This window comes from Sinohyriopsis cumingii, chromosome 15 (genome assembly GCF_028554795.1).
Source record: "Sinohyriopsis cumingii isolate HCF-2022 chromosome 15, ASM2855479v2, whole genome shotgun sequence".
Classification (NCBI taxonomy): domain Eukaryota; kingdom Metazoa; phylum Mollusca; class Bivalvia; order Unionida; family Unionidae; genus Sinohyriopsis; species Sinohyriopsis cumingii.
In genome coordinates this window covers 34,981,370-35,007,770 of record NC_142975.1, presented here as the reverse complement: position 1 = coordinate 35,007,770, position 26,401 = coordinate 34,981,370, and the positions used below count along the sequence as shown (strand labels likewise).

At 41.8% G+C, this 26,401-nt stretch overlaps 1 protein-coding gene across 1 annotated transcript in view; it reads right to left on the bottom strand.

Annotated features, from left to right (window-relative positions):
• The window catches only part of LOC149781588 (coiled-coil domain-containing protein 12-like), a 34,258-nt gene extending 31,855 nt beyond the window's left edge, over window positions 1–2,403 (bottom strand). Inside the window, exon 1 of the mRNA XM_089935639.1 lies at window positions 2,227–2,403. Within this exon, the coding sequence (XP_089791765.1) occupies window positions 2,227–2,366 (140 nt within the window). The 5' untranslated portion in view covers window positions 2,367–2,403. The remainder of the gene's footprint in view (window positions 1–2,226) is intronic.
• Between the last annotated feature and the right edge of the window lie 23,998 nt (window positions 2,404–26,401).

The window sequence follows — 26,401 nt, the reverse complement described above, 5'->3', positions numbered from 1 at the left end:
AACATTTAGACCAAAGAATATAATATATTCCAGACTCTTGATATTAGGGAACATCATAATGTTTGGGGCTAATATTATTAACATATCATTATAATTATTACCAAAATACACAGAGAACTGTATCATCCTGTTCATCATAGAATGCTGCTTATGGCCAACACAGGCCTTCATACCATTTTTAGAAACTACTATCAAGGTTGTTCAGGACTGACCAACGTATTTGCACACCCTCATGATTGTTTGAACCTTCCTACTAATTTTAAAAACAAAAAGCATCAATGAAATAAAAAATACACAAAACTTAGTCACTTCATTCAATGATTTATAATTTCTAACCTGAGTGACATTAAGGGGTCCCTAACAGTTAAATTAATGGTATTTAAAATTGGAAGCTACTGATGTAAACAAGCAAACAGACTGCTCGCAATCCATTTTCTGGTTTCTAGAATAGTCTATTTTTATAGTAAAAACTGTGTTGTCTGCATCCAATATTTGCAATGTCTAGTTTAAATATTTCTAAAACAAACTGAGCACTGTAGAACTCTTCTATACATGTGTTTAATGAGATGTAAATCCAAAATTTATTTTACTAAGATTTGTAAAGCCAGTGAACTACTTCACATATGTTGCTTGAAAACAGACTGGCCCAAGCAAATATGGCAACCATGCTGCAAAAGAAACCACCATCAACTCAAAATGCAAACAAGTTGAGAGAGTTTGGGAATCCCTCATGACAATCAGGTTAGTACTTACAAATGAATGAATGAAATTACTAAGTTTTGTAAAACTTTTTAGATTCTTGATGCCTTGTTTTACAAATTGGCAAAGGGATGATGTGAGAATGTTGTTTTAAAAATTGGCATGGGGATGATGTGAGAATGCTGTAGAACCTATTTTACGTGCAGAAAAAGGAGTTCATGTTAAAGTTCTCCAAGTTTAATTCAAAATCCACTTCTCCTTGCCACTAAATGAATTATTCATAAATGTCAGTGGCATTTCACTTTCACTACATACAGATTAAATACTGCTGAATACAGCATCAAAGTCAGTGTACAGAAAGTTATGGAACTGTTTTTATCATATGTTATTCTTTCACACACTAACTGTAGTCCAACAATGTAAGATGTTTCACATTATATTTTTGCTTTGGTGCTATGTCTTACTGCCTAAATAATAGCCTTAAGAGCTCTTGGAAACACTTAATCACATATATTTGGACACAAATTTGTATCTGGGATGCCAAAAATCACTTAGGCAAGAGACCTCCATATATGTACACAATATCTGGGTGGCAAATTCAAAGTCTTGCCAATCCTGCTTCAACCACTTGCTGAGTGGGAAAATGTGTTGATATTGATCACTTTAGCTGTGCTGATATTTTCAATGATAATTCAGTGGTTGTAAGGCCCCCATCTTCTCTATAACTCTACATATATCAGAACCTTGGCTAGCGAAGACATAAGATTCCCAGATGTCATGTCGTCATTATAAGAACATGATCCCATAGCTTGGCAGCAAGTTCAAAGACACAGACTAGATGCTGAGTGGTGGGAAAATGTGCTGATATTGACAATGACTGAATTCTGAGGCAGGAAGATCCCGAGATGTACATGTGGTCATATTTTATGAGTAAAGTAAACAACTTTAGCTTTCATTATCTCGCTCATTTTCTTGTGTAGCCGAAAATAACAGACCTGTCAACATTTAAAAAAAATCAAAATCAAGAAAATCACCATTAAAAATCAGGAGGTACAAGAGTAAGGTGTATATATCATGATAAAGATGTCTACTTTTCTTATTTCAGTCCATTGTATGCTGCAGATTTGCATTTCTGCAAAGACTTTCCCGGTGGCCTAGTGGTTAGAGCATCCGCCTTGAAGCAGGAGGTCGTGGGTTCGAACCCCGGCCGAATCATACCAATGACTTTCAAAAATGTTACTAACGGCCGAGTTATACCAAAGACTTAAAAAAATGGTACTAACAACTGCCTCGCTAGACGCTCAGCATTAAGAGGTTAATGTTAGGACTGGTGGGCCTGGTGTCAAGATAATGTGACTGGGTGGGACATCATGCTACATGTCCGTGGCAGAATACCCCAGTGCTAGACATCACTATAAACTGCTACACTGCAGACATCTTAGCCATATGACTGAAAAAGTGTTAAAGCTACGTTAAAAATCCAAATTACACACACACACTATAAAAACTTAGTGGATGTTTAGGTACTTCGGAAGTTTTTCTTTCTTTGATTCCTTGTCACCTTCTTCAGGATTATCAGGCCCTTTCACATTTTGTTGATTTTTTAAATTCTTTAGTCTTTCCTTACGCTTCAACGCTGCATCTTGAAGAGTGCCTACTTCGGCCATGGTACATAGCAGTGCTTACTGGGACAAATGCAAAGCATATCCGAATTGTGAGGGAACAACTAATAGTGATTTGAAATGTTAAATCCGATGACGACAGATGTTTGTAATGTTTACTCGTGGCACAAACTCGTTTTCCGTTGACATCAGTGTTAAAACATGAGTAATTCAAAAAGTAAACGCTAACTTTGCGAAGAATCGAAATTGTGTGCTTTTCTGCATTTTGTAAATATGTCCACAAAGGAGAGAACTGATAAAAGCTACTTCATTCATAGCATTCGTACCGGGTAGGTCCTATCTAATTTTGGCCTTTGGAGGAAAAAAATCGAAACGGCCTATATGCACAGACAGAATCTATGGAAAAGTTGAAAACACAAAAAATAAAAATCTCTGAAAATTAAAAAAGGAAACCTCTAACCTCATATTACAGCCAATGGCATGAACTCCAGTTATTAAGTACGTTATCCAATGGACATCATCAGCATATACAATAAAAAATAATTCAAAATCTGTCATTCTCCTTGATCAAAGGCCTGATCAGAGTCATTAAGTAAATCAATTGCATATTTTGAAAGAAATGTGGGTCTTTAAACATGACCTTATTCAACTCAATCTTTGATTCAAAACTTGTTCCTTATTCCAGTAAATATGTTGCACAGAACACAACACCTTTTCATACATACTATTAACTGTATCAATTTTCTTCACTCTTTTGTTAAATATTCAAAATACGCAAAAGTGCATATGTAATGTTATTTTTAATTGAAGAATAACTGCAGAAGGCGTTCTATACTATTTATTAAATACATGACATCAATACAGCTAGGAAGGTGAGTAAAGGTTGCCCTGAGAGTATATTTCAATAGTGAATGGGGTCACTTTAGCGACAATGGGAATTAGCATTGAAAACCACCCTGGGTCACTTTGGCGACAATGGAAATTTAACATTAACCACCCTGGGTCACTTTGGCGACAATGGAAATTTAACATGGGCAAAAAACCCTGGGTAAGATTAGCAACAATGGGAATTTAACATGGGGAATAGAGTTTGGGTCTGTCTAGGGACAAGGGGAATTGAACATGGGGAATAGAGTTTGGGTCTGTCTAGGGACAAGGGGAACTGAACATGGGAATAGAGTTTGGGCTTGTCTAGGGATAATGGGAATTGAACATGGGAATAGAGTTTGGGTTTGTCTAGGGACAAGGGGAATTGAACATGTTAGAAAAAAAAAACTACTTTAGGGACAAGGGGAATTGAACATGGGATTTTTTTTTTAAAAATATTTAAAAAAAAGGGTAGGCAATGGAAAGTCAGTCTCTTTTCGAGAAATGTGGGTGGCCCAGAAAAGGGCCTTTGGTTTTATGTTAATATTAACATAGACGGCATCTGTCACATCTTCTTCTTCTTAAACTCCTTCTAACTGCAGGTCCATACACAAGTACCCTCTTGAGGCATCCTTGTCTTTCTATGTAAACTCTTCTCATCCATAGACTAGTATCTGTCCTATCGACAACAGTCCACTTGGACCGGACATACATGGTATGTCCGTCCTGAACATCATTGTTGACACAAGGGTGGAAGATTGAACGTCGGTCCACATCTTGAGGCTCCGAAAACAGCTGAGTGATTGCGCTGAACTGCGCTTATTTATAGGGAGAGGAAGGATTGAAACGGATTGAGTTCATTGACCAATCCAAACACGCGTGACAAAATTCAGTCAGCCCGCATCCAATCCGAAGAGAGCAGTCTGTGACGTCATGTGGTCTATATAGATTCGCTAGCGCCTGTGTGCAGTCAGTCTATGCGACAGTGATTCAACATGACGGAAACTCAGAAAACGATTCACTGGGGTGCACTAGCAGTGGAGACCGCCCAAGGGAACGCGGACTTACTTTCAGAAGAGGTACATTGAGATTTTGTGGATTTTCTTACCTCGCAAGAATTTGTTCCGGAACCTTCGTTTCATTCTTCGTTACCGCAAGTGGAGAATTTTAGACAGAGACAGAAAGAAGAATTGGAGAAATTTATGCAACGACAAAAGGAAGCGGAACAAGCTTTTCTCCTACAGCAACAGCAACAGCAAGAAGAAGAGGTAAGAAAAAACAACAATAACAAGAAGTAGCAGCAAAGAAACAAGAGGGTGAAAATGAAACGGTCACGGTACTGTTGGACATTTTAGCGGAGTTAAGAAGTCTGAAACAAATGTATCAGACTTCTTTATCACGACCGAAGAGAATACGACCTTCCCGAGCTAAACACGCTATCCCTGTGACTAAGCCTACCGTACCACCATTAGTGATTTCAACCCAATCATCATCATCAGAAGTAGGCCTTGGCCGTGGCAAAGGCTTAAGGCAGTTAAAGTTGATTGCTTAAACTCACCCCTACACCAAAAAGGCCCTTTTCCGGGCCACCCACGTCTCTCGAAAAGAGATAGCCTTTCAATTTGCCAATAGCTCAAAAATCAACAAAAAAAAACATTTTACCCTTATAGTACGTGTCTGTGTATGAGTGCGTGAGTGTAGCTTCTTATTTAAAATCAAAACTCAAAGACACTTACCTTATATAATTAATATATTCTTTTCTCCATAGTTACAATCCAATTCACAATTTACAACAGAACACTTTATAAAGTTCATACACTGCTTCTGTTTCTTTTTTTACTCTCTCTGTTTTTTCAATTTCTTCACCGTCACAGTCTTTTCCTCCTCTTCCTCCTCACTTTCTTCCCTTCTTCTTTTCTTCTCCTGTTTCTTTTTCTTCACCTGACTGCTTTCTTCCTCTGAAGAATCTCTCTCTTCTTCTGAAGAATCCCTCTTTTCTTCTGACTCCTCTTGTTTCTTTTTTGGGCAATCTGGAGACCAATGTCCTTTTTCTTGACAATAATAACAGGTATCTTGACTTTTGTCTTTTCTAGTCCCTGTTTTTTTTTTTTTTTTGACGGTCTGGACACTCTGAAGACCAATGCCCTTTCTTCTGACAGATATAGCAAGTATCTTGACATTTATCTCGAAAGGAAGGAGAGTAGTCCGTCGGCTGGTCTGAAGAGAATTTTCTAATGACCCCTCGCAAAGCTCTGATGAAACGTTCGATTTGGTTAGTCTCTTCCATCGTTGTGCTCGGTTTGAGAGTGAAATGAATAGTGAAAGGACAAAACACACACCCTTTTATATACGCTGGTTTGCCATGACTATAAATTAGTCTATGGTGTTTAAACTTGAGTCATTTGACGTTTTGCACTCAAGATGAAACGCTCCAATTCATTCGAGAAGAAAGAAGAAGAAAGTAAGAGGCAGAAACGTGATCTATCGCCTCGTACCAGAGCTGAAGTCTTGGCACAAATTCATGCCAGTGATTTTGAAGAGGACATGAGTGAACCAGAATCTGAACCCTCTAAACAAAGTTCAACACCCTTAGTCAACCCTGAAAAGTACTATTCCATTCGAGAGACGGAAAAGCGCTCCTCTAGAAAATTTAGAACCACGGCTTACACCTACACAGTGAAGTTTAAAGATTTCAAGTCCGACGTACCATTGGAGAAAGCAGAAGGGTTTATCACCGAGATGTGGGATTCTTTGCTCACCGCACTCAAGCGACAATGTCAACCCAAAGAAGACGATCGCTTGACACTATCCATAGATCACGACAGCTTGAAATCCCCTGTTTGGATCGAGTTTAGCAGACCCTCAGAACTAACCCCTTCCAAAGTCATGGACAAGATTCAACACGTACAACAATCTAATGACCAGTTTGACATCACCGATGGTAAAGCCACACTGAAAATGGCCCACGTCTCTCATCCTCAAGGGACAGGACGCAGAAAGGTCTTATTGGTGAACGACCTTCGCAGCACCAAAAAGAGTCTCGTCCAAATTAACAACCCTCAAGACCAGATGTGTTTAGCCCGAGCCATCGTGGTGGGACGAACCTATGCCAACAAGAACGACACGACAGAATGGAAAAGAGCCTGGAAAGCTATTCAACGATCCGACCAAGCCAAACAACGAAACGAAGCAGAACTCCTGTTGCAACAAGCTGGCCTGTCCAAAGACACACCCTGTGGCATTCCTGAAATGCAAAAATTGCAAGATGTCCTAGCTCCACGCTACACCTTGAAAGTGTACCCTCAAGAAGTGCGTGGGCCTCTGTTGTTTCGAGGGAAAAACTTTAAGGATGGAAAATACATTCATGTCTATTATCACGATGACCATTTCGATACCATTACCACTATCACTGGGATATGTTTATTATTGTGAGAAATGTGACTATGGCTATAAAAATCGAGAACAACACAAACATTGTGGATGGAAATGCTCAGGATGTTTGGCCTCTCCACCCTGTCTGAGCGAAGGACAAGAAAGAGTACATTGTCCTGCTTGTCTGAGTACGTTTGTCAGCCCTGCCTGTTACCAACAACATCTGAAGACGCAAGGTTCACAGCAGAAATGTGCTTGTCAACTCCTGAGATTGTGCCCTACGTGTGGACAAGGCCTACGTACCAACAGTACCAAGACACACGTATGTTCAGGAAAAAAAATGTCACATTCGTCATCACATCGTGGACTTGGAACACCAGTGCTACGTGCAAAAATACCAACCCCCACCAGAGAAAGAGGATGGACACAAGAAGAAAGGCAATTTCATCTTTTTCGATTTCGAATGCATGCAAGAGACTGGCATTCACGTTCCTATTTTCTGCGTGGCTCATCGAGCGTGCGAGAAGTGCATTCAAGAACCTATCTTCAGTCATTGCCCTCACTGCAGCAAGATTCCCGGAGGGCGTGAAATAATCTTTCGGGGACCGAACACGTTAGCCGATTTTGCCCAATGGGTCTTAGACCCCATCGACAAGACGTGGAGCCAAGAGGACATCAAACGTTACGGAGATTGTCATCGTCATGCCACAGTGATGGCTCACAATTTCTCCGGATACGATGGACAGTTTCTTTTGAGGTATTATACGGAACAAGGCATCGAACGTCCTAAAGTCACTTTGAACGGAGCCAAAATCATTTTCATGCAAGTGGGACAAGTGCAGTTTAAAGATTCGATGAGCTACTTGGCCATGCCTTTGAGTCGAATGCCTAAAACGTTTGGAATGACAGAAAAGGCTAGAGGGTACTTTCCACACTTTTTCAATACGGAAGCCAATCAACACACCGTTCTACCCCATTTGCCTGAGGCTCACTATTACGACCCCGACAACATGCGTACCGAACGAGAAGCTTTCTACGCTTGGTACCAGGCTCACGCCTCCGACCCTTTCGACTTTCAGGAAGAAATGTTAAAGTATTGTCGTTCCGACGTGGACATTTTACGACGTTGCTGTGGAAAATTTCGAGAACTGTTCATGGAACACGGAGGGGTCGATCCTTTGAAAGAAGCTTGCACCATTGCCAAAGCATGTTCCTTAGTGTATCGATAACGATTCGAGCCTGAAAATACCGTGGCTGTCATCAGCCCTCAAACGACCCACTATGTCAAACGTCAGTACTCGGTCAAAGCCCTACGTTGGTTACATTACTTGTGCGACAAGGAAGACAAATGGATTCAGCATTCCCGCAACGGAGGGTGTGAAAAGACCATCGGAACGTATTCGGTCGATGGCTGGGACTTAGAAAACCCCAAGATCGTGTACGAGTTTAACGGTTGCTTATTTCACGGATGTCCCGTCTGTTATCCTGACTGTGGCACTAAAAATCAGTTTTTACAACGAACCATGGAAGACTTGTACCAGGACACTTGTCAGCGACGCCTAAAGTTAGAACAGCAAGGATATCAAGTGGTGGAAATGTGGGAACACGAGTACGATCACCGTATGAAAACCGATCCCGAGTTTAAACGTGTCGTGGAAAGTTACAAGCTGATGGACCCCCTGAATCCAAGGGATAGTTTGTACGGAGGAAGGACCAATGCCACCTGTTTGCTGTACCAAGCCGACGAAGAGAAAGGAGAAGAAATCAAATACTTGGACGTGTGTTCGCTGTATCCTTACGTGTGCAAATATTGTCGCTTTCCTGCAGGGCACCCACAATTGTTCACGGAACACATCGACCTGAAAAACATTCGACAATACGAAGGCTTGATCAAGTGTAAAGTTTTGCCTCCCACGAACCTATACCATCCCGTCTTACCTCACCATTGCCAAGGCAAACTGATGTTTCCTTTGTGCCGTACTTGTGCCGAAACGTGCAACCAAGACCAGCCTTGTCAGCACACCCAGGAAGAACGGGCCTTGACGGGAACCTGGGTCAGCGTAGAATTGTTCAAAGCTCTGGACATGGGATACCAACTGTTAGAAGTGTACGAAATTTGCCACTTTCCCAAGACAGAAGAATACCACAAGGGTGACCCCAGTCAGAAAGGCATTTTCGCCGACTACGTGGATGCCTTTTTGAAACTGAAGCAAGAAGCCAGCGGCTATCCGTCCTGGTGTCACACTCCCGAAGACCAAATACAATTCAAAGAGAAATACTATGAACAAGAAGGCATCACTTTAGACCACATCGAGAAAAACGAAGGCAGGCGATCGTTTGCCAAAGTGATGTTAAATTGCTTGTGGGGTAAAATGGCACAACGACCGTGTTTACCCTAGACGGAATATTTGACAGAACCTTCCCGCTACTTCCAGATGATTCACGACAAAACCAAATACATGAAACACGTGGACGTCGTTCGCGAGGATTTGATCTTGGTCAATTACGAAGAAGATCTGGACTTTGTACAAGACGACCCTTTTGGAAATGTCATCATTGCGGCTTACGTGACAGCTCATGCTCGCTTAAAATTGTACGAAGCTTTAGAACTGTTAGGGGAACGCGTCCTGTACTTTGACACGGACAGTTGCATTTACATCCATCACCCGAGTCAACAGCACCCTGACATCGAAGGAGACCGTTTAGGAGCCTGGACAGACGAACATCCCGACGACAAGATTCTAAGTTTCGTCAGTGGCGGTCCCAAAAATTACAGCTACGAATACCGGGACCCACAAGGAGAAGTGCACACGACATGCAAACTGAAAGGATTGACTCTGAATTATCGTACCAGTCGTGTGGTCAACTTTGGGGTATTGAAAGAAACCTTGCAATCGGGAGAGGATGAACACTTTAAAGTGACCACCTATCAACCAAACAAGATTGTACATTTACCCACGCACCACATCGTCAGTCGACCCTTGGAAAGAGTCTATCAAATCGTGTACCAGAAGCGAGTGCGACTTTCCAATCATTTCACCTTACCGTATGGACACGTCGTTATTGGTCTGTATATAAAAAGGAACCCTAGGCAAGATCGATAGTTCATTGTGACTACCAAGCGAACAAGATGAATACTTTCAGAGAAACACGAAACAAGTTTAGACAGGCACAATTCAAGTGTGGGGCTTCTGAAGTGGAATGCGATTGTGAGCCTTGCGACTTTTTCAACCGTGTTAGTGACAGTACCAGAAGAACCCGTCACCCAGGACAGGACTGTCGTGGACAGGCCTGAAAGACCCTTTCGGGAGGACACTTGTGTGACCTTACCCCCTATAGAACTGGTCAGAACATTACCCAAAACATGTTGTACAGACACTTGTTTTTATTCCACGTTAATGGTTATCATGTGCCTTTTATCCTTGTACTTAAGCCTTTGGCTTTTATGTATTTTTGCCTTTCGTATTCATGTTTCAAACATTCAATAAACGTGTTCTGAAAAAAGTATATAAACTCTCGTCTTGTTTGTTTTTGTGTCAGAAGTGACATTCCTCACACTATGGCTACCTCTGCTGTCTCTGCTCCCTCTTCCTCTACTGTCAAAGTCATCGACGAACACTTAGATCGTGCCAGTTGGGAGGCTTTGTATCTTCGCCATCCCTTTAACATGCTCATTGCAGGACGTAGCGGTTCAGGCAAAACCGAATTCGTCAAACGTTTGATCGAACATAAACATCATTTGATCGATCGGCCACCTCAGCGGATCGTGTGGTATTACAAAGAATGGCAATCGGCGTACAGCCTCTTGCGAGAAAGTCAAGGCGATTAAATCGTGTTTGTGGAAGGCATTCCTAAAGAAGACGACGGCATCGTCTCTGACTCCCGTCAAACCAATTTGGTCATTTTCGACGACATGTTAGGAGAAGACGAAGAAGAAATTAAACTGTGGTTCACGCGCAAAGGGCATCACCGTAATGCCAGTGTCGTTTACATCACCCAAAATTTGTTTCAACAAAGTAAAGCCCATCGTACCATCAGTCTCAATGCGCATTACGTGGTCTTGTTTAAAAGCCCTCGAGATAAATCGCAAGTGCAAGTCTTAGCCAAACAGTTAGGGACACCTTGGCTGACTCTATTTACTCGTCGATTTGAAACCTACGACCCCCGAGGATTTGCGATTTCGTACCCACTTGTTTCACCACTGGGGTCAAGACGGAGGGCCTGTCCTGTACACGTCTCCGTCCTCGACTTAATTTCACTCCACAAAAAAATCTATAAAAATCTCAGACCCTTTTCGTCTGTCTCACACACATTTTGAACATGACGTCCCTTCAGTCGCATCTTCCCGTCAAATTGATTCGTGCCTTGTATGGCATCAGTGGAGAAAAAAATCCACAAACACGAGCTCGTGTCTAAGAAGCTAGTCTCAAAGAAGTCTTACGATGGTTCACGGTGACGGCACGTCAATTACTCCAAGGAATCATTCAGATTCCTCATCAAACCAAACGCTTTTTTGATCGAAACAAAGTGTCTTTGACCCAACTGGCCGATCCCCGCACCGACACTCAAACCAAAAAACAAATCATTTTGAAACCTGGAGGGAGCGGTACTCTAGGAGGGGTCATCATTCGCTCTCTCTCTTAAGATGGGATCCTAATGCCCCCAAACTTCTCCCCAAGAAAAAAGTCAAACGAAGCTCCAAGAAGAAGAAAAAGACCAGGTCCCAAGGAGAACTTCTCCAGTGGTGGGACCCTCCTCTTACCAGACACCACCCCGGAAAAAGAAATGAAGCCCCCAGAAAAAGAAAAGTCCACAGAAGAAAACTAGTCGCAAGAGAGGCACTTCGGCCAGGACGCAAATTTACACTCGCAAACCACGACCTGCCACGGCGGTGACCGTGTCTCCGGCAGCCTCAAGTTCATCCACTTCTCCGTTGATGACACCAAGAACTGAAGAGTACTTGGAGACGTTGATCACACCAAGAACTTCTCCGTTGATGACCCCAAGAAGAACTTCCCCAGTGGCAGGACCCTCCAATTTAGTGGCAGTGGCTGTTGCTCACAAAGTACCTTCTCTCAAAATCAAAGTCCAAGAAAGATCGGGCATGTTACAAAGTTTACTGGATCTGTCCAAGCAAGAACTGGCTCGATTTAGTCCGTTGCGTACCCCTGCACGACGTGTCATGCCTGTCATGAAACTGATACGACGTAAAGACAATCAGTGGCGACGTGTTCCAGTATAAAAAAGGTGTGTGACCAAGTCGGGGTATCAGTGTTTTTGGTGCTGAAGACTCAAAGATGTCACCCTTCAGAAAACATCCCTCTTCTAAACAGCCCCAAGGAAAGAAAAGAAAAGGACTTCCTCCACGTTTAGTCAAACATGGGGACATGTTATCTGTCCTGTCCAAAGCTTCTCTACCCCTACGAAAAAAACTGATTCAATCAGCCTCCAAAGAGGTCATCGATACCGTGTGCGAATGCTGTTTGAACGTCTTGAAAGGCACGATCCCTTTGTCCAAACACCAGAAACAATGCTTAGGCAAACATCGTCACGTTCTTCGCCAAATGGTTCAAAAGAAAATTCCCATTCGTCAAAAGAAGAAGATGTTGGTCCAACGTGGAGGCATTTTACCCCTCTTGTTAGGTCCCTTACTGAAAGGAGTCTTGGGAACCATGTTGGGAGGACTGGTGGGAGCAAGATAAAAAGGCCTCGGAAGTCCCAAGATCTCAGAATCGACCCCTGACAACCCCATGGAAGGACGAAAACTAGCTTTAGTGCCTTACAAACGATGGATGGAATACCATCGTTGGCAAGAACAACGCACTCCGCATTTACATCCCAATCCCAATCTGAGCGACATGTCCCAGTTACAACACGAATTGCAGTCCTTGATGGATCGCCAAGATTGGTCCGAAACGGAGAAATCGCAAAAGTACGGTCAACTCTTGCAACGACTGCAACTCTTTCACCAGAAAGCTTTAGACGAAACAGCTCTACCCACTCTGAAAGATTTTAAGACCTTAATGAAAAGTCCAGCACCATCATCACTACCACCACCACCACCACCACTACTACCATCCTCAGGGGTCACCAGAGATGCTTCCCCACGAAGACCTGAGGAAGAAGAGATGCGAGAAGTGTTTCAAACACCGTCAGCAGCACCCATTTCAAGTAAGATTGCAACATCCTTGTTGACCCCGTCCCCCACACCCCAACGAGAAGAAATGAAAGCTTGGGTTAAAAAGATGATGTCCACTTCTCCTTCGACAGAAGTGAAAAAGAAAGAAGGGAAACCAGAAGTGAAAAAAGAAAAGAAGACCAAAGCCATTCCATTGCCACCTCCACCACCACTACCTTCGACTTCTACTCCCGTAGCCCATCGGACATGTAAATCCGTTTCCAAACCACCCTTTCGCCCCACCCAAAGTAGCATCACCGAAGAGTGAGTGACTTATTAACACACCAAAAAAATGGAGAAGGTGTTAGCCAGCATTTACTACGATCCCTCCCATCCTGCAGGTTACGCAGGAGTTCAAAAATTGTATCGTGCCGCCAAAACTCGACTAAAAAGTCTCCGTTTACCTCAAGTGCAACGATGGTTACAAGAACAAGCTACCTACACTTTACACAAACCCATTCGACGCAAGTTTGCCAGGTGTCGCACCCGAGTGGAAGGCATCGATCATCAATGGCAAGCCGATTTAGCCGATGTCTTTCATTTGGCCAGCTACAATCGTGGCTACAAATATTTGTTTTGTGTCATCGACGTCTTTTCCAAATTTGCCTGGGTCGTGCCCTTGACTTCCAAATCGAGCAGCGTGTTAGTGCGAGCCCTGCAACGGGTATTGAAACAAAGTGGTCGTCACCCTCTTGGATGGCAAACGGACAAAGGTACCGAATTTCTGAACCAACCTTTCCAAAAAGAATTAAAGAAACGTGACATTCATTTTTTTACCACCGAGAATCCCGAAACCAAAGCCAGCATCGTGGAACGTTTTCAACGCACTTTGAAAGAACGCATGTGGAAATATTTTACGCATCACCACACTGTGAAGTACATCGACATCTTACCGCACCTGGTGCAAGCGTACAACCAATCTTACCATCGAAGCATTGGACGTGCCCCGCAAGAAGTGACTCCCGACAACGAAGTGCTGTTGTTTGAGCGCCTGTTTGGTACGTCACCGACAAGGGCTGTCCCCAAGAAAAGTGGAGAGTTGGCCGTACTAGATTTGGTGCGCATTGGCAAAACCAAACGCACTTTCGACAAAGGTTACTTACCTAACTGGACGACCGAATTGTTTCGTGTCACTGGACGAGTGCATGGTCGTCATCCTGCCGTCTATAAATTGGAAGACATGAACGGAGAAGTGCTCAAAGGAACGTTTTATTTGCCCGAGTTACAACGTGTCACCAAAAAAGAAGACGACGTGTACGACATCGAAAGCATTCTCGAACGCAGAACCCGTAAAGCGGGCAAACGACGTGTCAAAGAAGTCAAAGTACGTTGGAAAGGATATCCACCCAGTTTTGATCCTTGGATCGACGCTTCGCAAGTCATCGACTATAAAAAGAAGTGACCATCATGCCCTTTCACACAGACGCAGCTACGTAGACCACTCCTTCACCCAGTTCTTCTGTGCATGATTTACAAAAACAACCCTTGTGGGTGTGGTGTGGAGAACGTGTGCCTAAAACGCAAATCGTCTTTTTCTGCCAAATCTTCGTGGTGTATTGTGTCATCGGGGCAGCCATCGCCAATTTGAGTTTGCAACAAGGAGACAAACAATTGTGGACCATTTTATTGAGCAGTTGCATCTGTTACCTGCTTCCCAATCCCTCCCTGAAATTCACCTTGAACGGGAACCACGGGAACCTTGTGTCCAGTGCCAGTGCCAGTCACCACTCCAACCACAACAATAACAACCCCATTTTAGGCGGAGACACACCTCTGACATCCAGTAACCCCTCGGACAGCCAAAGAACTCTGGAATTATGAGTCACCAAAACCAATTTTACTTAACCTTACCCAGTGACAGTTTCATGGAGGCGTTTCCCCACAACACGTTGTGCTGTTACACGGCCAAATTACTTCAGGCCATCCCATTAGAGCACGAAGCCCATTGGGAAGTGGCTTTGGTAGAAATGATTTACCCAACACAAATCAAAAACATCACTGAAACTCAAAACACTTTTGACGTCGAAATTCTGGACCCAACGGTGCAGCAAACCATGACGAACACTCCTCAACATAGATCATTTCTTGCGAAGGACTCAATACCTCGCTGCAGCAGTGACACTTCTCCACCTTTTTACGCTTATCACTTTAAAATTAACTCAGGCCATTATTTTAGTGGTCAACATCTGGTGGAGGCCATCGCTGACAAATTCTATGCAACATTTGACAAAGTTCTGACCGGACTAAAAAAAACGTGTCACCATTGAGTACCACAAACTGTCTCATCGTCTACTCATCAAATTTGAAAGTGAGGAAAAAAGTATACGTATTAAATTTTGCCCTGAATTGTATGACATTTTGGGTGGAGACCTCAATTTGGTCACGGATAAAAAGACCAAAAAGATAGAGAAAGCAGAAATTGACAACAACGGGCATTCTGCAAGGTATTTTCGTTTCCCGGTAGAACTGAACCAGGGACTGAATTTGATGTTTGTGTATTCCGATGTGGTGGAGTACAACGTGGTGGGACACACCTCCGTGCCATTACTGCGTGTCATTCCTTTCAAAGTGGATTCTGCCACGGTCACTGACGAGGAAGGTGGAAACACTTATCACGTCCACCGCGAATTTGTACATCCTCACTATTTGCCTGTCAGCAAGTCGTATTTGGACACGGTCAACATCGCTATAAAAGGAGATTTGGGACAAAATATTCCATTCACCAAAGGAAAAGTCACGGTGAAACTCCATTTTCGAAAACGGTTCTCTCACGACTCGTAAGTCACGTATCCAGTGTACCGAGGGGTTGCTCGACAGCGAGGACACGGTTTAGGAGATATGTTGAAATCGGCCTTTCGTTCGGTGGTTCCGGTGTTGAAACCGATGGTGACACGCGGATTGTACGCCTTGAAAGATGCGGCACTGACGCAAGGCAAAGAATTTCTCCAAAATGTCATCATCGACAAACAAAACCCTAAAGAAGCCTTCATGAGGGCAGGCAAAAAAGTCTTGCTACAAACGGGTAAAGACCTTTTGGGCCGACGAGACACACCTATAAATGGATCTGTTTGCCATGCCCCCCACCATGATGACGATGCAAGAATCCCAATAGGTGGAATTTCACCCCGTCTCCTCATTGACCGATTCCGCTCCCATCGAGTTTGAAATCAAAGGACAGCCCGAAGATTACATCGATCTGAATAGCAGTTACTTGTACTTGAAAGTCAAAGTTCTATATAAGACTGGAAGTGGTATAGACGGTGACGAGAAAGTAGCTCCCCTCAACAATTTCATGCATTCCTTGTTCAGCTCAGTGGACTTGTACTTGAATAACAAACTGGTCAGCAGCAGCATGGATACTTACCCTTACCGTGCCTACCTGGAAAATCTCTTGACGTACGGAATAGATGCCAAGAATACTCATCTCAATGCTTGTGTGCTATGGGAACCTGACGAAGCGAACAAGTTTGACATAATAAATAAAGACAATGACGGCTTTGAGGAAAGACGAAACAAAATCAAAGATGGAAAGAGTTTAGAACTGATGGATCGTTTGCATTTGGACATGTGGTTGCAAGAGAAATATTTGCTGAACGGGGTCAATGTCCGCTTTGAGACTGAATCGCAGCAGTGTCGCTTTCCATTTGTTGGCTGATGCTGATGCTACTACTGGTGGCAATCCTAAAAGCAAAATCGAGGAGGCCAAACTCTACGTACGACGCGTGGAAGTGTTACCCAAAGTGGGAAACGACATTAGTCAGACATTGAGCAGAACGACCGCCAAATATCACATACGACGCGTGGAAGTGAAAACCTTCACCATTCCCGCTAACCAACAATCCATGATCGAAGATCATCTGTTTCAAGGACAGTTACCCAAACGTTTATTTCTTGGTATGGTCAAGAATTCAGCCTTCATCGGAGACTTCACTAAAAATCCTTTTAAGTTTAAACACTTTAAGGTGAAGAAAATCGAAGTCAGTCGCGATGGCAAGACCTTGTGTACCCGACCTTTCGAAACTGACTTTGATCCCACGAAGTTGAATTACTTGAGATCGTACTTGTCCCTGTACGAAGCCACCGGACAATTAGGGACCAACACCAGTCACGACATTACGTACGATGATTACGCAGGAGGCTACGCTTTGTGGGCTTTTGATTTCACTCCAGACCAAGGCAGTGACGAAGGACATTTCCATCCTATAAAATCCGGCCAGATTCGTGTGGAACTTCAGTTTGCAGAAGGAGTGAAAGAGACAGTGAACGTCATCTTGTATGCAGAATTCGATAATACCATAGAAATCAACAGTTTGAGAGAAGTCATTCTAGACTATTAGAATCTATGGAAGACTGTTATCCCTCTTTACCTAGTGGAGAAACTTTAGACATGGAATGTGAGGAGACCGGGGAAGAAGAATCTCAAGACAAAGACGAAGAAGTTATCATGATGAAGTCAAGATGGCCAGAACAAGAAGCCCATTTAGTCTCCTGTTTTGCCAAACACTTGGTGGAAAAAATGACGGAATTGATCAAAAAAGAGTGCTATGGATGTCAAAACGATCATCCCAGTCAAATTCAACTCGATAAGTGCCTGATGCTGAGTCAAGAAGAAAAATTGAACGAGTATCTGGACAAAGCTTGGAGTCTCATCTCGGACGAAGTCGTGTGGCACCAGTGGTATAAAGACTTGCATGAACATTCTTGTCCACCATTAACCACTCAAGAGATCGATCGTATCGAAGCTCTCCTGAATCAAAGTGAGGAGACGAAACGAAGAAACGGTTATTTGTCAGACATTTTCAAGCAAAAAGTCAGGATCGAATTGATGACTTATTATTACCTGTGAAGAAGAAAGAAAAAAACAAAACACACAAATGGATACCTGGGAACTTTATTACCTTTTGAACCACAGTTCGTACACGGCTTCTTGGAATCCTGTCGTCTGTGCTAAAGATGAACTCCCTCATCGCAAACCTCAAGACCATCAAGCTTATGTCATCAACACGGACGACAGTCATCTCCCAGGAACCCACTGAAGGATGTGTGGAATATTTCGATTCGTACGGATTTCCCCCTTTGGAAGACGATATCATTGACTTTATGAGAAGAAATGCTCAGACCACCCGATTCAATAATGTGAAATTACAAGGCACAGATTCCATCGTGTGTGGACAGTACTGTGTGTATTTTCTGCATCATCGCAGCCTGGGCTATTCCTTAGAACATTTAGTGACTCATTTTGATCCTCGTTCTTCTTCTAGAAACGATGTGAAATTAGATCAATGGTTTTGTGACCATTATGCTTATCTTTTGTCTCAAGCTGGGAAACGTAGTGTCCATCAATGGCCTAATGACTTCCAACAGTGGAAATCACAATTTCATTCACAAAGTTGCCAACCCTGTCCAAAATAATGTGTAAATTGAAAAAATGTTTGATGTTATATGGTTGGATTATTGTTAAAAATGTTAGAGTTGTTTGTTAGTGTTAAGTGATTTTGAATAAAAAATGTTGTGTTTTGAAAAAAATGCCTTTGTCTTTTGTTTGGCAATAAGAATGTTGATTCCTGCTCTTTGACTTCTTACTATCCCTCCCATGACACTCATTGAACGGTTCGGCTCGAAAACCGTGGAGGGATGTTTTCCTTCACGTCCGCGCTTTGACTTTAAGAACCGGGGTAGTTTCCAGTCTAACCATCCATTGTCGACTCATCCTCCTACGAAGATGTGCTCCAAATTAGCTAAGCTAAACGAAGCCTACGTGAATTTGCATAGGGTCAGACACAGCCTGATACCAAAGCCAGAAGAGATAGAGAATGTGAGAATGTTAAAAGACACTGAAGACCTGATAGAAGAGCTCTTCAGAGAAGAAGTGAACAGGGAGAAAGAAGAATGGACAGAGAAGTACAGACTTCAGAGACAGCAGCAACAGCAACAACAACAACAGCAGCAGCAACCTGAACCTGACAGAGGCTTTGTCGATTGTCGTATCGACACCAAAGAGTTCTTCTTCTCTTTCCGAAGAAGCAGACCTATCGTCAGAAAGTCTGTCCTCAGAGGACGTCGCATTCTTAGAAACTAAAAGATTGCCATAACAAACAAAAAAAAAAAACAAAAAAAAAAACCCCAGCCCTTTTCACGGCTACCCCAATACTCTAGAAAAGAAATAACAATCGATTTGCCAATGTGTGTAGGTAGAGTAGTGTGAATATAAACACTGACTCTTTTTTTATAGTGAGAGGGTATGTGTTTGTGTATAGGATTGTGTGTTTGTAAGTGCTCACGTACGTTGGTGTGGATAGTAGATTAAGATCATGTTTTTGGCTGTTTGAGGTGTGGGGAGAGTAGATTTGGGGGTTTGATTGGATTGCTTTGCGTATGTGTATAGTATATTGAAGTGATTAATGAAATTTTTTTTAGAATAGTAATGGGTAGTATAAAAAAAGTGAGTGAGTGTTTCTTTTAGGTCCGCGCGTTGTTTTGGTCATGATCTAGGTAAGATCAATTTTATGTTTTAGGGGGATGTTTTCCTTCACGTCCGCGCTTTCACTATAAATTGAAACTCGCTGGGCAGTCTAGCTACCCTTGTTGATTGATGAAGAGAATGAATACCAGAATTGTAAAGCTTCTAGAACTCCAGATGCACCTGGAATATGCCAGGCGCCTGCTGAATGAACTGGCCGCGGAGGCCATTGTCGAAGAGGGAAGGATGAGAGAGGAGGAGGAAAGAAGAAAAAAAGAAGAGGACGAAAAGGAGAGAAGAAATTTCAGAATCCCAGAGACAGAAAATTGGGATTCTGAAGCCACATATCAAGCCTCTGCTCTCCCCCAAAAAGGAGTGAAAAGAGACTGGGGAAGAAGATGTGTGTGTGGCGCCAGGCCAGGAAGGTGCCAGCATTAGATAGGTGCATCTGTAGTTAAAAACCAACAGCCCTTTTCAGGGCTACCCAATACTCTAGAAAAGAAATAACAATCGATTTGCCAATGTGATAAGGTAGAGTAGTGTGAATATAAACACTGACTTTTTTTTCATAGTGTGAGTGTATGTGTTTGTGTTTGTGTTTGTGTGTTTGTGTTTGTAAGCGCTCACGTAAGTTTGTGTGGATAGTAGATTATGGATTTGTTTATTGTTTCTTAGCGTATGTGGAGAGTATAGTTTGGGTTTTGTAACCGCTCACGTACGATTGTGTGGATAGTAGATTATGGATTTGTTTATTGTTTCTTAGCGTATGTGGAGAGTATAGTTTGGGTTTTGTAACCGCTCACGTACGATTGTGTGGATAGTAGATTATGGGTTTGTTAAATGTTGCTTCACTTATGTGGATAGTATATTATATGAAATGAGAAAGTAGGGGGATGTTTTCCATCACGTCCGCGCTTTTCGTATAAGAACCCACAAGGTTTGATGTTCAAACCATTCTACAAAGAATAAAAAAGAAGATGGAAGTGTCCCAACTGTTCAATGATTTAAGGCATGTTTATTTTTGGATGGTGGATGGTGAATATGGAGTTGAAAGGATTGAAAGAGATTGGAGGTTAAGAACCAGTGTGCACTATGTGAACGAACTAAAATTGCCAGGGAGATGATAGAAGGATTAATTGAAGAAGAAGTGAAGAGACTGAGAGGGCTAATAAATCCCCCTTATATCAGAGTGGGAACATTAAAAGAGGCCCTGGAGAAGGTAGAAGAAGTAAGAAGGTTTTTGGAAGAGATAGAAAAAAGGTCAGTGGCCCTTTGTCAAAAGGAGTGTTGAAAGATTGAAAAAAGGGGAAGAAAAGATGAAAAAGGTGATAGATGAAGAAGTGGAGAAAATAAAGGACAGGTGGGCAAAAGATAGAAAAGAAGAAGAAAATAGAAAGAAAAAGGAAGAACTAGAGAAACTGAACGCTAACTGGATAAAAATCCAACAGAAGTTCCGAGCCATGGGTCACCCGGACTGGATACCAGAAACAGAAAAGAAGAAGAAGAAAGGAATGATGGAAAAAATAAGAGGATGGATAAAGAAGTTAAGGAGTTAGAAGAAGAAGAAGAAGAAACCCAAAGGCCCTTTTCAGGGCCACCCACATTTCTCGAAAAGAGACTGACTTTCCATTGCCTACCCTTTTTTTTAAAATTCCCATGTTCAATTCCCCTTGTCCCTAAAGTAGTTTTTTTTCTAACATGTTCAATTCCCCTTGTCCCTAGACAAACCCAAACTCTATTCCCATGTTTAATTCCCATTGTCCCTAAACAAGCCCAAACTCTATTCCCATGTTCAATTCCCCTTGTCCCTAGACAGACCCAAACTCTATTCCCCATGTTAAATTCCCATTGTCGCTAATCTTACCCAGGGTTTTTTGCCCATGTTAAATTTCCATTGTCGCCAAAGTGACCCAGGGTGGTTAATGTTAAATTTCCATTGTCGCCAAAGTGACCCAGGGTGGTTTATAATGCTAATTCCCATTGTCGCTAAAGTTACCCCATTCACTACTTATTTCCCATGAAACATAAACCCTAGTGAATGTATAACATAAACCAGCTGTTGGTGTGTATAAGTTCTAATCCAGCGTGGAATATCTGACTACTTTTACTGTCGAATGATATTTAAAAGCTACTTAGATAAAGGCGTACACTACATCTCCCCTCCTGAGAAAGTTAACATTAAAACGAAACGTGATATGATAACCGCGTTTCTAAACAAGCTACATTTTTAAAAGTTCGGTCTCTCTGGTGGTTTTGACAATCTTCCTGAACGTGTGAAATATCCGTTTGGACTCGTTGGCACTGCTTTGTTTTCATCTGAGTCAGTCAAAGTATCAGGGTTTGAAACAGTCACTCTGAGAGGCTCCGACAATGTAGCAGGCATGAGAATTAAATTTCTCCTATTATGCCGTATCTCTCCCTCGTCAGTTACTACCATGTATGAACGAGGTGTAGATGCCTCAGATATAATAATGCCTGGGAAAAAAATGATCTTTAAGCCATACTTTATTCCGTACCTGAATTTTTTTCATATTTCGGGCGCGATGTCGACGATCATAATTACTCTTTTGAGTTTGCTTTTTCCGATTTCTTCAGTTTCATTCAATCTGGCCTTTTCGACTCTAAGTTGTGTGGTGCCATTGGCAAAGTAGTTTGTAATTTTCTTCCCGTCAATAATTCGACAGGGCTGTATACTTTTGGTAATGGTGTTGCGCCGTATGTCAAAAGAACTATGCAAGGATAGTTTGCTTTTTTAAACATTTTTTAAATTGTTTGAACAGCTCTTTCGGCGAGACCATTGCTCTGTGGATATTTTGGACTACTTGTGATATACCTGAATCCATAATTTGTCGCAAATTCTTTGAGTATTGTGGATGTGTATTGCGGACCATTATCTGAAACTATTACTTCTGGTATACCGTGTCATGCAAAGATTGATCTGAGATGATTGACAACTGCTTTTGAACCTGTGCCTTGCAATTTTGCTATTTCGATGTATCGTGATAAATAACCAATCACCAAGATATATGTTTGACCATTCAGTTCAAACAATTCTGAAGCGACTCTTTGCCAAGGTCGACTTGGAAATTCATTTGGTATCATTGGCTGAGCTTGATCTCTTGAGTTTTCGATGCAGTTTTGGCAAGACTTTAACAAGTGTTCTAGCTGAGTACTTAGTCCTTTCCACCAAACTGACGTTTTGGTGCGTTCTTGGAATTTAACTATGCGTTGGTGACCATCGTGAATTCTCTCTAGGATTTCTTTTTTGAAGTGATTCTAACTCGACCAGGCGTGAACGTTTCATTCAAAGACCATTTTGAATTTTAAATTCACTTCTATCTGCCCATTACGACTGAAGTTTTCCAACAATAACGGATTTCTCTGTCCACTCCTTTTTACAGAATTGTACAAGTTGTTTGCAAATCGAATCATTTCGATATTCAGACTTTATTTGTTCAAGTCGAGTATTTGATGCAGGCAAATTACTAAGAAATCAACGTAGGCGTTAGTTTCAGTCTGAAATTCTCTGTCACTCTCAGAGTGATAAGTTAATATTTTTGCCAGCAACATGTACTATACAAACGTTAAATCTCATCAAACTCATTTTAAAGCATTGAATTCCAGGGGGTAAATCTCCAAAGATGTTTGTGCTCATTAGTGGTACTAATGGCTTATGGTCAGTTTCAAATTTGAACTGTGACACAATTAAATAGCTACTGAAGCGTTCACAAGCCCATGTGATTGCAAGGGCCTCTTTTTCTATTTGAGCATAGCGTTGCTCAGTTTCTGACATACCTCCCGATGCGAACACCACCGGTCTCAAAGTGATACCGTGCTTCTGCCGTAGCACAGCATCCAGTCCAAATGATGATGCATATGCAGATACAACTATTTCTCTGTTTGGATCATAATTTGCTAAAGTTTGTGAAGATATCATTTATTGCTTGATATCTCTAAACACTTGTTCTTGATCTGGACCCCAAGTCCACGAGTTTTTACCTTTCAAAAGCTCACGTAATGGTTTTGATTTTTCTGCCAAATTTGAACTAAATTTGACAAGCTGATTTGCCATATTTACAAATCGTCGTATCTCTGTTACGCATTTCGGGGTTTCCATTTCAGTTATAGCTTTGACTTTTTCTGGATCAGGTCAGCAACCATCTTCGTCAACAACATGCCCAAAAAACCTAATGGGAGGTCTCGAAAATTCACACTTTTCAGCTTTCAAAGTGACGTCGGCCTTTTGAATTGATTTCATGACCATTACTAACCTTTTGTCATGCTGTTTCTGCGTTTTCCCCAAAACAAGAACATCCTCTATGGGAAAGAGTGTTCCCCCATGTCGCTCCAGGGTTTCTGACATGCTTTTCTGAAAAAATTCGGGCGCGGAACTGATTCCGAATGGAAGGCGATTAAATAAAACCTACCAAAAGGAGTAATGAAATTTGTAAGACAGCGTGAATCTTGTGAGAGGTTTATCTTCCAAAAGCCTGAGTTTGCATTAAGTTTGGTGAAAAACTTTGCACCTGCTAGTTTTGAAAGGGATTTGTCAACTGATAGAAGTGGGTGGTTCTCTCTTTTAACTGATTCATTCAGTTTAGTTAGATCCATGCAAATTCTAACCGTACCGTTTGGTTTCGGAACGACAACCGTTTCCACACACCACTCAGTGGACTCATCTGCTTTTGAAATAACACCCATTTTTTCATTCTATCCCACTCCTATGGAACTTTATTCAATAAAGGGTTAGGAACCTTTCTTGGGGTAGATAAGGCATACGGTTTGGCATTTTTGTCCAGAGTTATGTTATAGAACCATTTTGTTTTTCCTAGACATTTGAACAAATTTGGGAATTTCTCGCGAGAATCCCTATCTAATTGATAGATTTATCGTGACTTTTGCTTGCATTCTGTGAGTTTTTATCTGACGCATTTACAGAGGATATATTTACTTGTTCAATAATCTTGAGAGCCTGAATCGCGGTCCTGCCCAAGGGTGCCTGATTCAGTCCCTTTACAACCAATATGTCTTGTACACTGAACACATTGTTCGATTCCAGTTCACATGTGAATTTTCCCAGCACTTTAAGTTCAGAGGTTCCAAGTCCATATAGTTTTTAATCAGACTTTGATAGCTTTTGGTCTCCGATTTTTCGTAAATCTCTTTCAGAACTCGCAGTCAATTCAGCTCCAGTATCAATCTTGGCTAACCGTGAAGCGTTGTTCGATCTCAAACTGTCATTGTAAAGCCTCTGCTGAAGAAACCAACACTAGACCATAACGATTTAAAGAACTACCGCCCAGTTTCTAATCTCACATTCATTTCAAAAATCTTAGAAAAGGTTGTTCTATCACAGCTTGTATCTCATCTGAATTCAAACAGTCTTTTTAGCAATGTACAATCAGCATATCGTCCTTGCCACATTACTGAAACTACTCTTCTAAAAGTAGTTAATGACATTCTCTCTGCTTTGGATAGCGGAAAGATTACGGTCCTCACCCTCCTTGAATTGTCTGCAGCATTTTACACAATAGACCATGATATATTACTTCACCGTCTTCAGCATGTATTTACAGCCTTACTGTGGTTCAAGTCCTACTTGGACAACAGGACACAAATTCTATCTGCAAATGGAATACACTCCAGCCCAGTTGATCGATGTTGTGGTGTTCTACAGGGGTCTGTTCTAGGACCTGTTCTCTTCATTCTAAACACTCAGTCGCTTTCAAGTGTCATAGATCATCATGCAGTGTCTCACCAATTGTACGCTGATGACACCCAAATATACAAATCTAGCCACCCAACTGAAGTTGATGCTACCATCCAAGGTGTAGAGAGGTGTATTTCTGATGTGAAATCATGGATGACATGTAACAAGCTGCAAATGAATGATGATAAAAGTGAGGCCATTTTGATCACAACACAAAGATGTTCTCATTCATATCCTTTACCTTAAAAATAAATATCAGCAACACCAACATTAAATTCACACAATCAGTACGAAACCTAGGTGTTACTCTGGACAGTACTCTCACATTGCACCAACATGTCATGAACATATGCAAGCCTGCATATCTTGAGCTGAGACGCATCAGCTCCATTCACAAATATCTTTCAGTTGATGCCACTAAAACACTTATGTGTTCATTAGTACTTTCAAGACTGGACTATTGTAACTCAGTTCTGTCTGGTTCATCTCAATATCTACTCCAGAAACTTCAAAAAGTTCAAAACACAGCTGATCGGATCATACTTAGAGTACCACGATCAGAGCACACCTCCCCACTGCTCTGTACCCTACACTGGCTATCCATTCGATCCAGAATCAAACACAAAATTTGTTCTCTGTGCTACGTTTCACTGTCGGACTCTAGTCCAACATACCTATCCGACGCCACCCAAGTGTACACACCAGCAAGATACTTACGCTCCTCTTCTGACAATCGTATACTCATTATTCCCACTATGAAAACAAAGTCATATGGACAGCGTTCTTTTGCATACTAGGGCCCAGCAACGTGGAATGAATTGCCCACTGAACTTAGACACAAAGACACAGTGATCACATTCAAGAGGGCTCTCAAAACTCACTTATTTCGACAGCAAGAAGAAACTTAGAGACCTAATAATGTTTCCTACCTTAAATATTCTCAGCATGTTATTTTTATGTTTTCTAATTTCATGGTGTTTGTTTTTGTAATCATATCATTATATATGTTTTTTATCTTATAGGTGTTGTCTAATGTTATAAAGCGCTTAGAGCTTTTAAAGATTAGGCACTATACAAAGTCCTCATTATTATTATTATTATTATCCACGGCTGACCCTTGTTTAGGCTAATAGTCCCTAGAAATCCAGGTTCCGTTCTCGATTCTATTGTGCGAACTGCTGATTTTTGCAGACAGCATTTTGCATAGAGTCCTCTTTTCTTACACTTGTGGCATTCTGCTTCTTTTGCTGGACAAGGGTCTCGATAATGATTTACTTTCTTTCCACATCTCATGCATCCTTTTCTGCTGACATTAGTATGTTTAACGTTTGGGATTTTATGTTTCTGTTTCCCATATTTCAGTGAAGACGATTTTGCTGCATCCATTTCAGTCATTCGTTCTCCAGTTGTTCGTATAATTGACTGTTGCTTTATCACAGCTTCATTTTATCGAGCTTGACTAATGGCAGACCCTAGAGTTAGATTTGCATCTA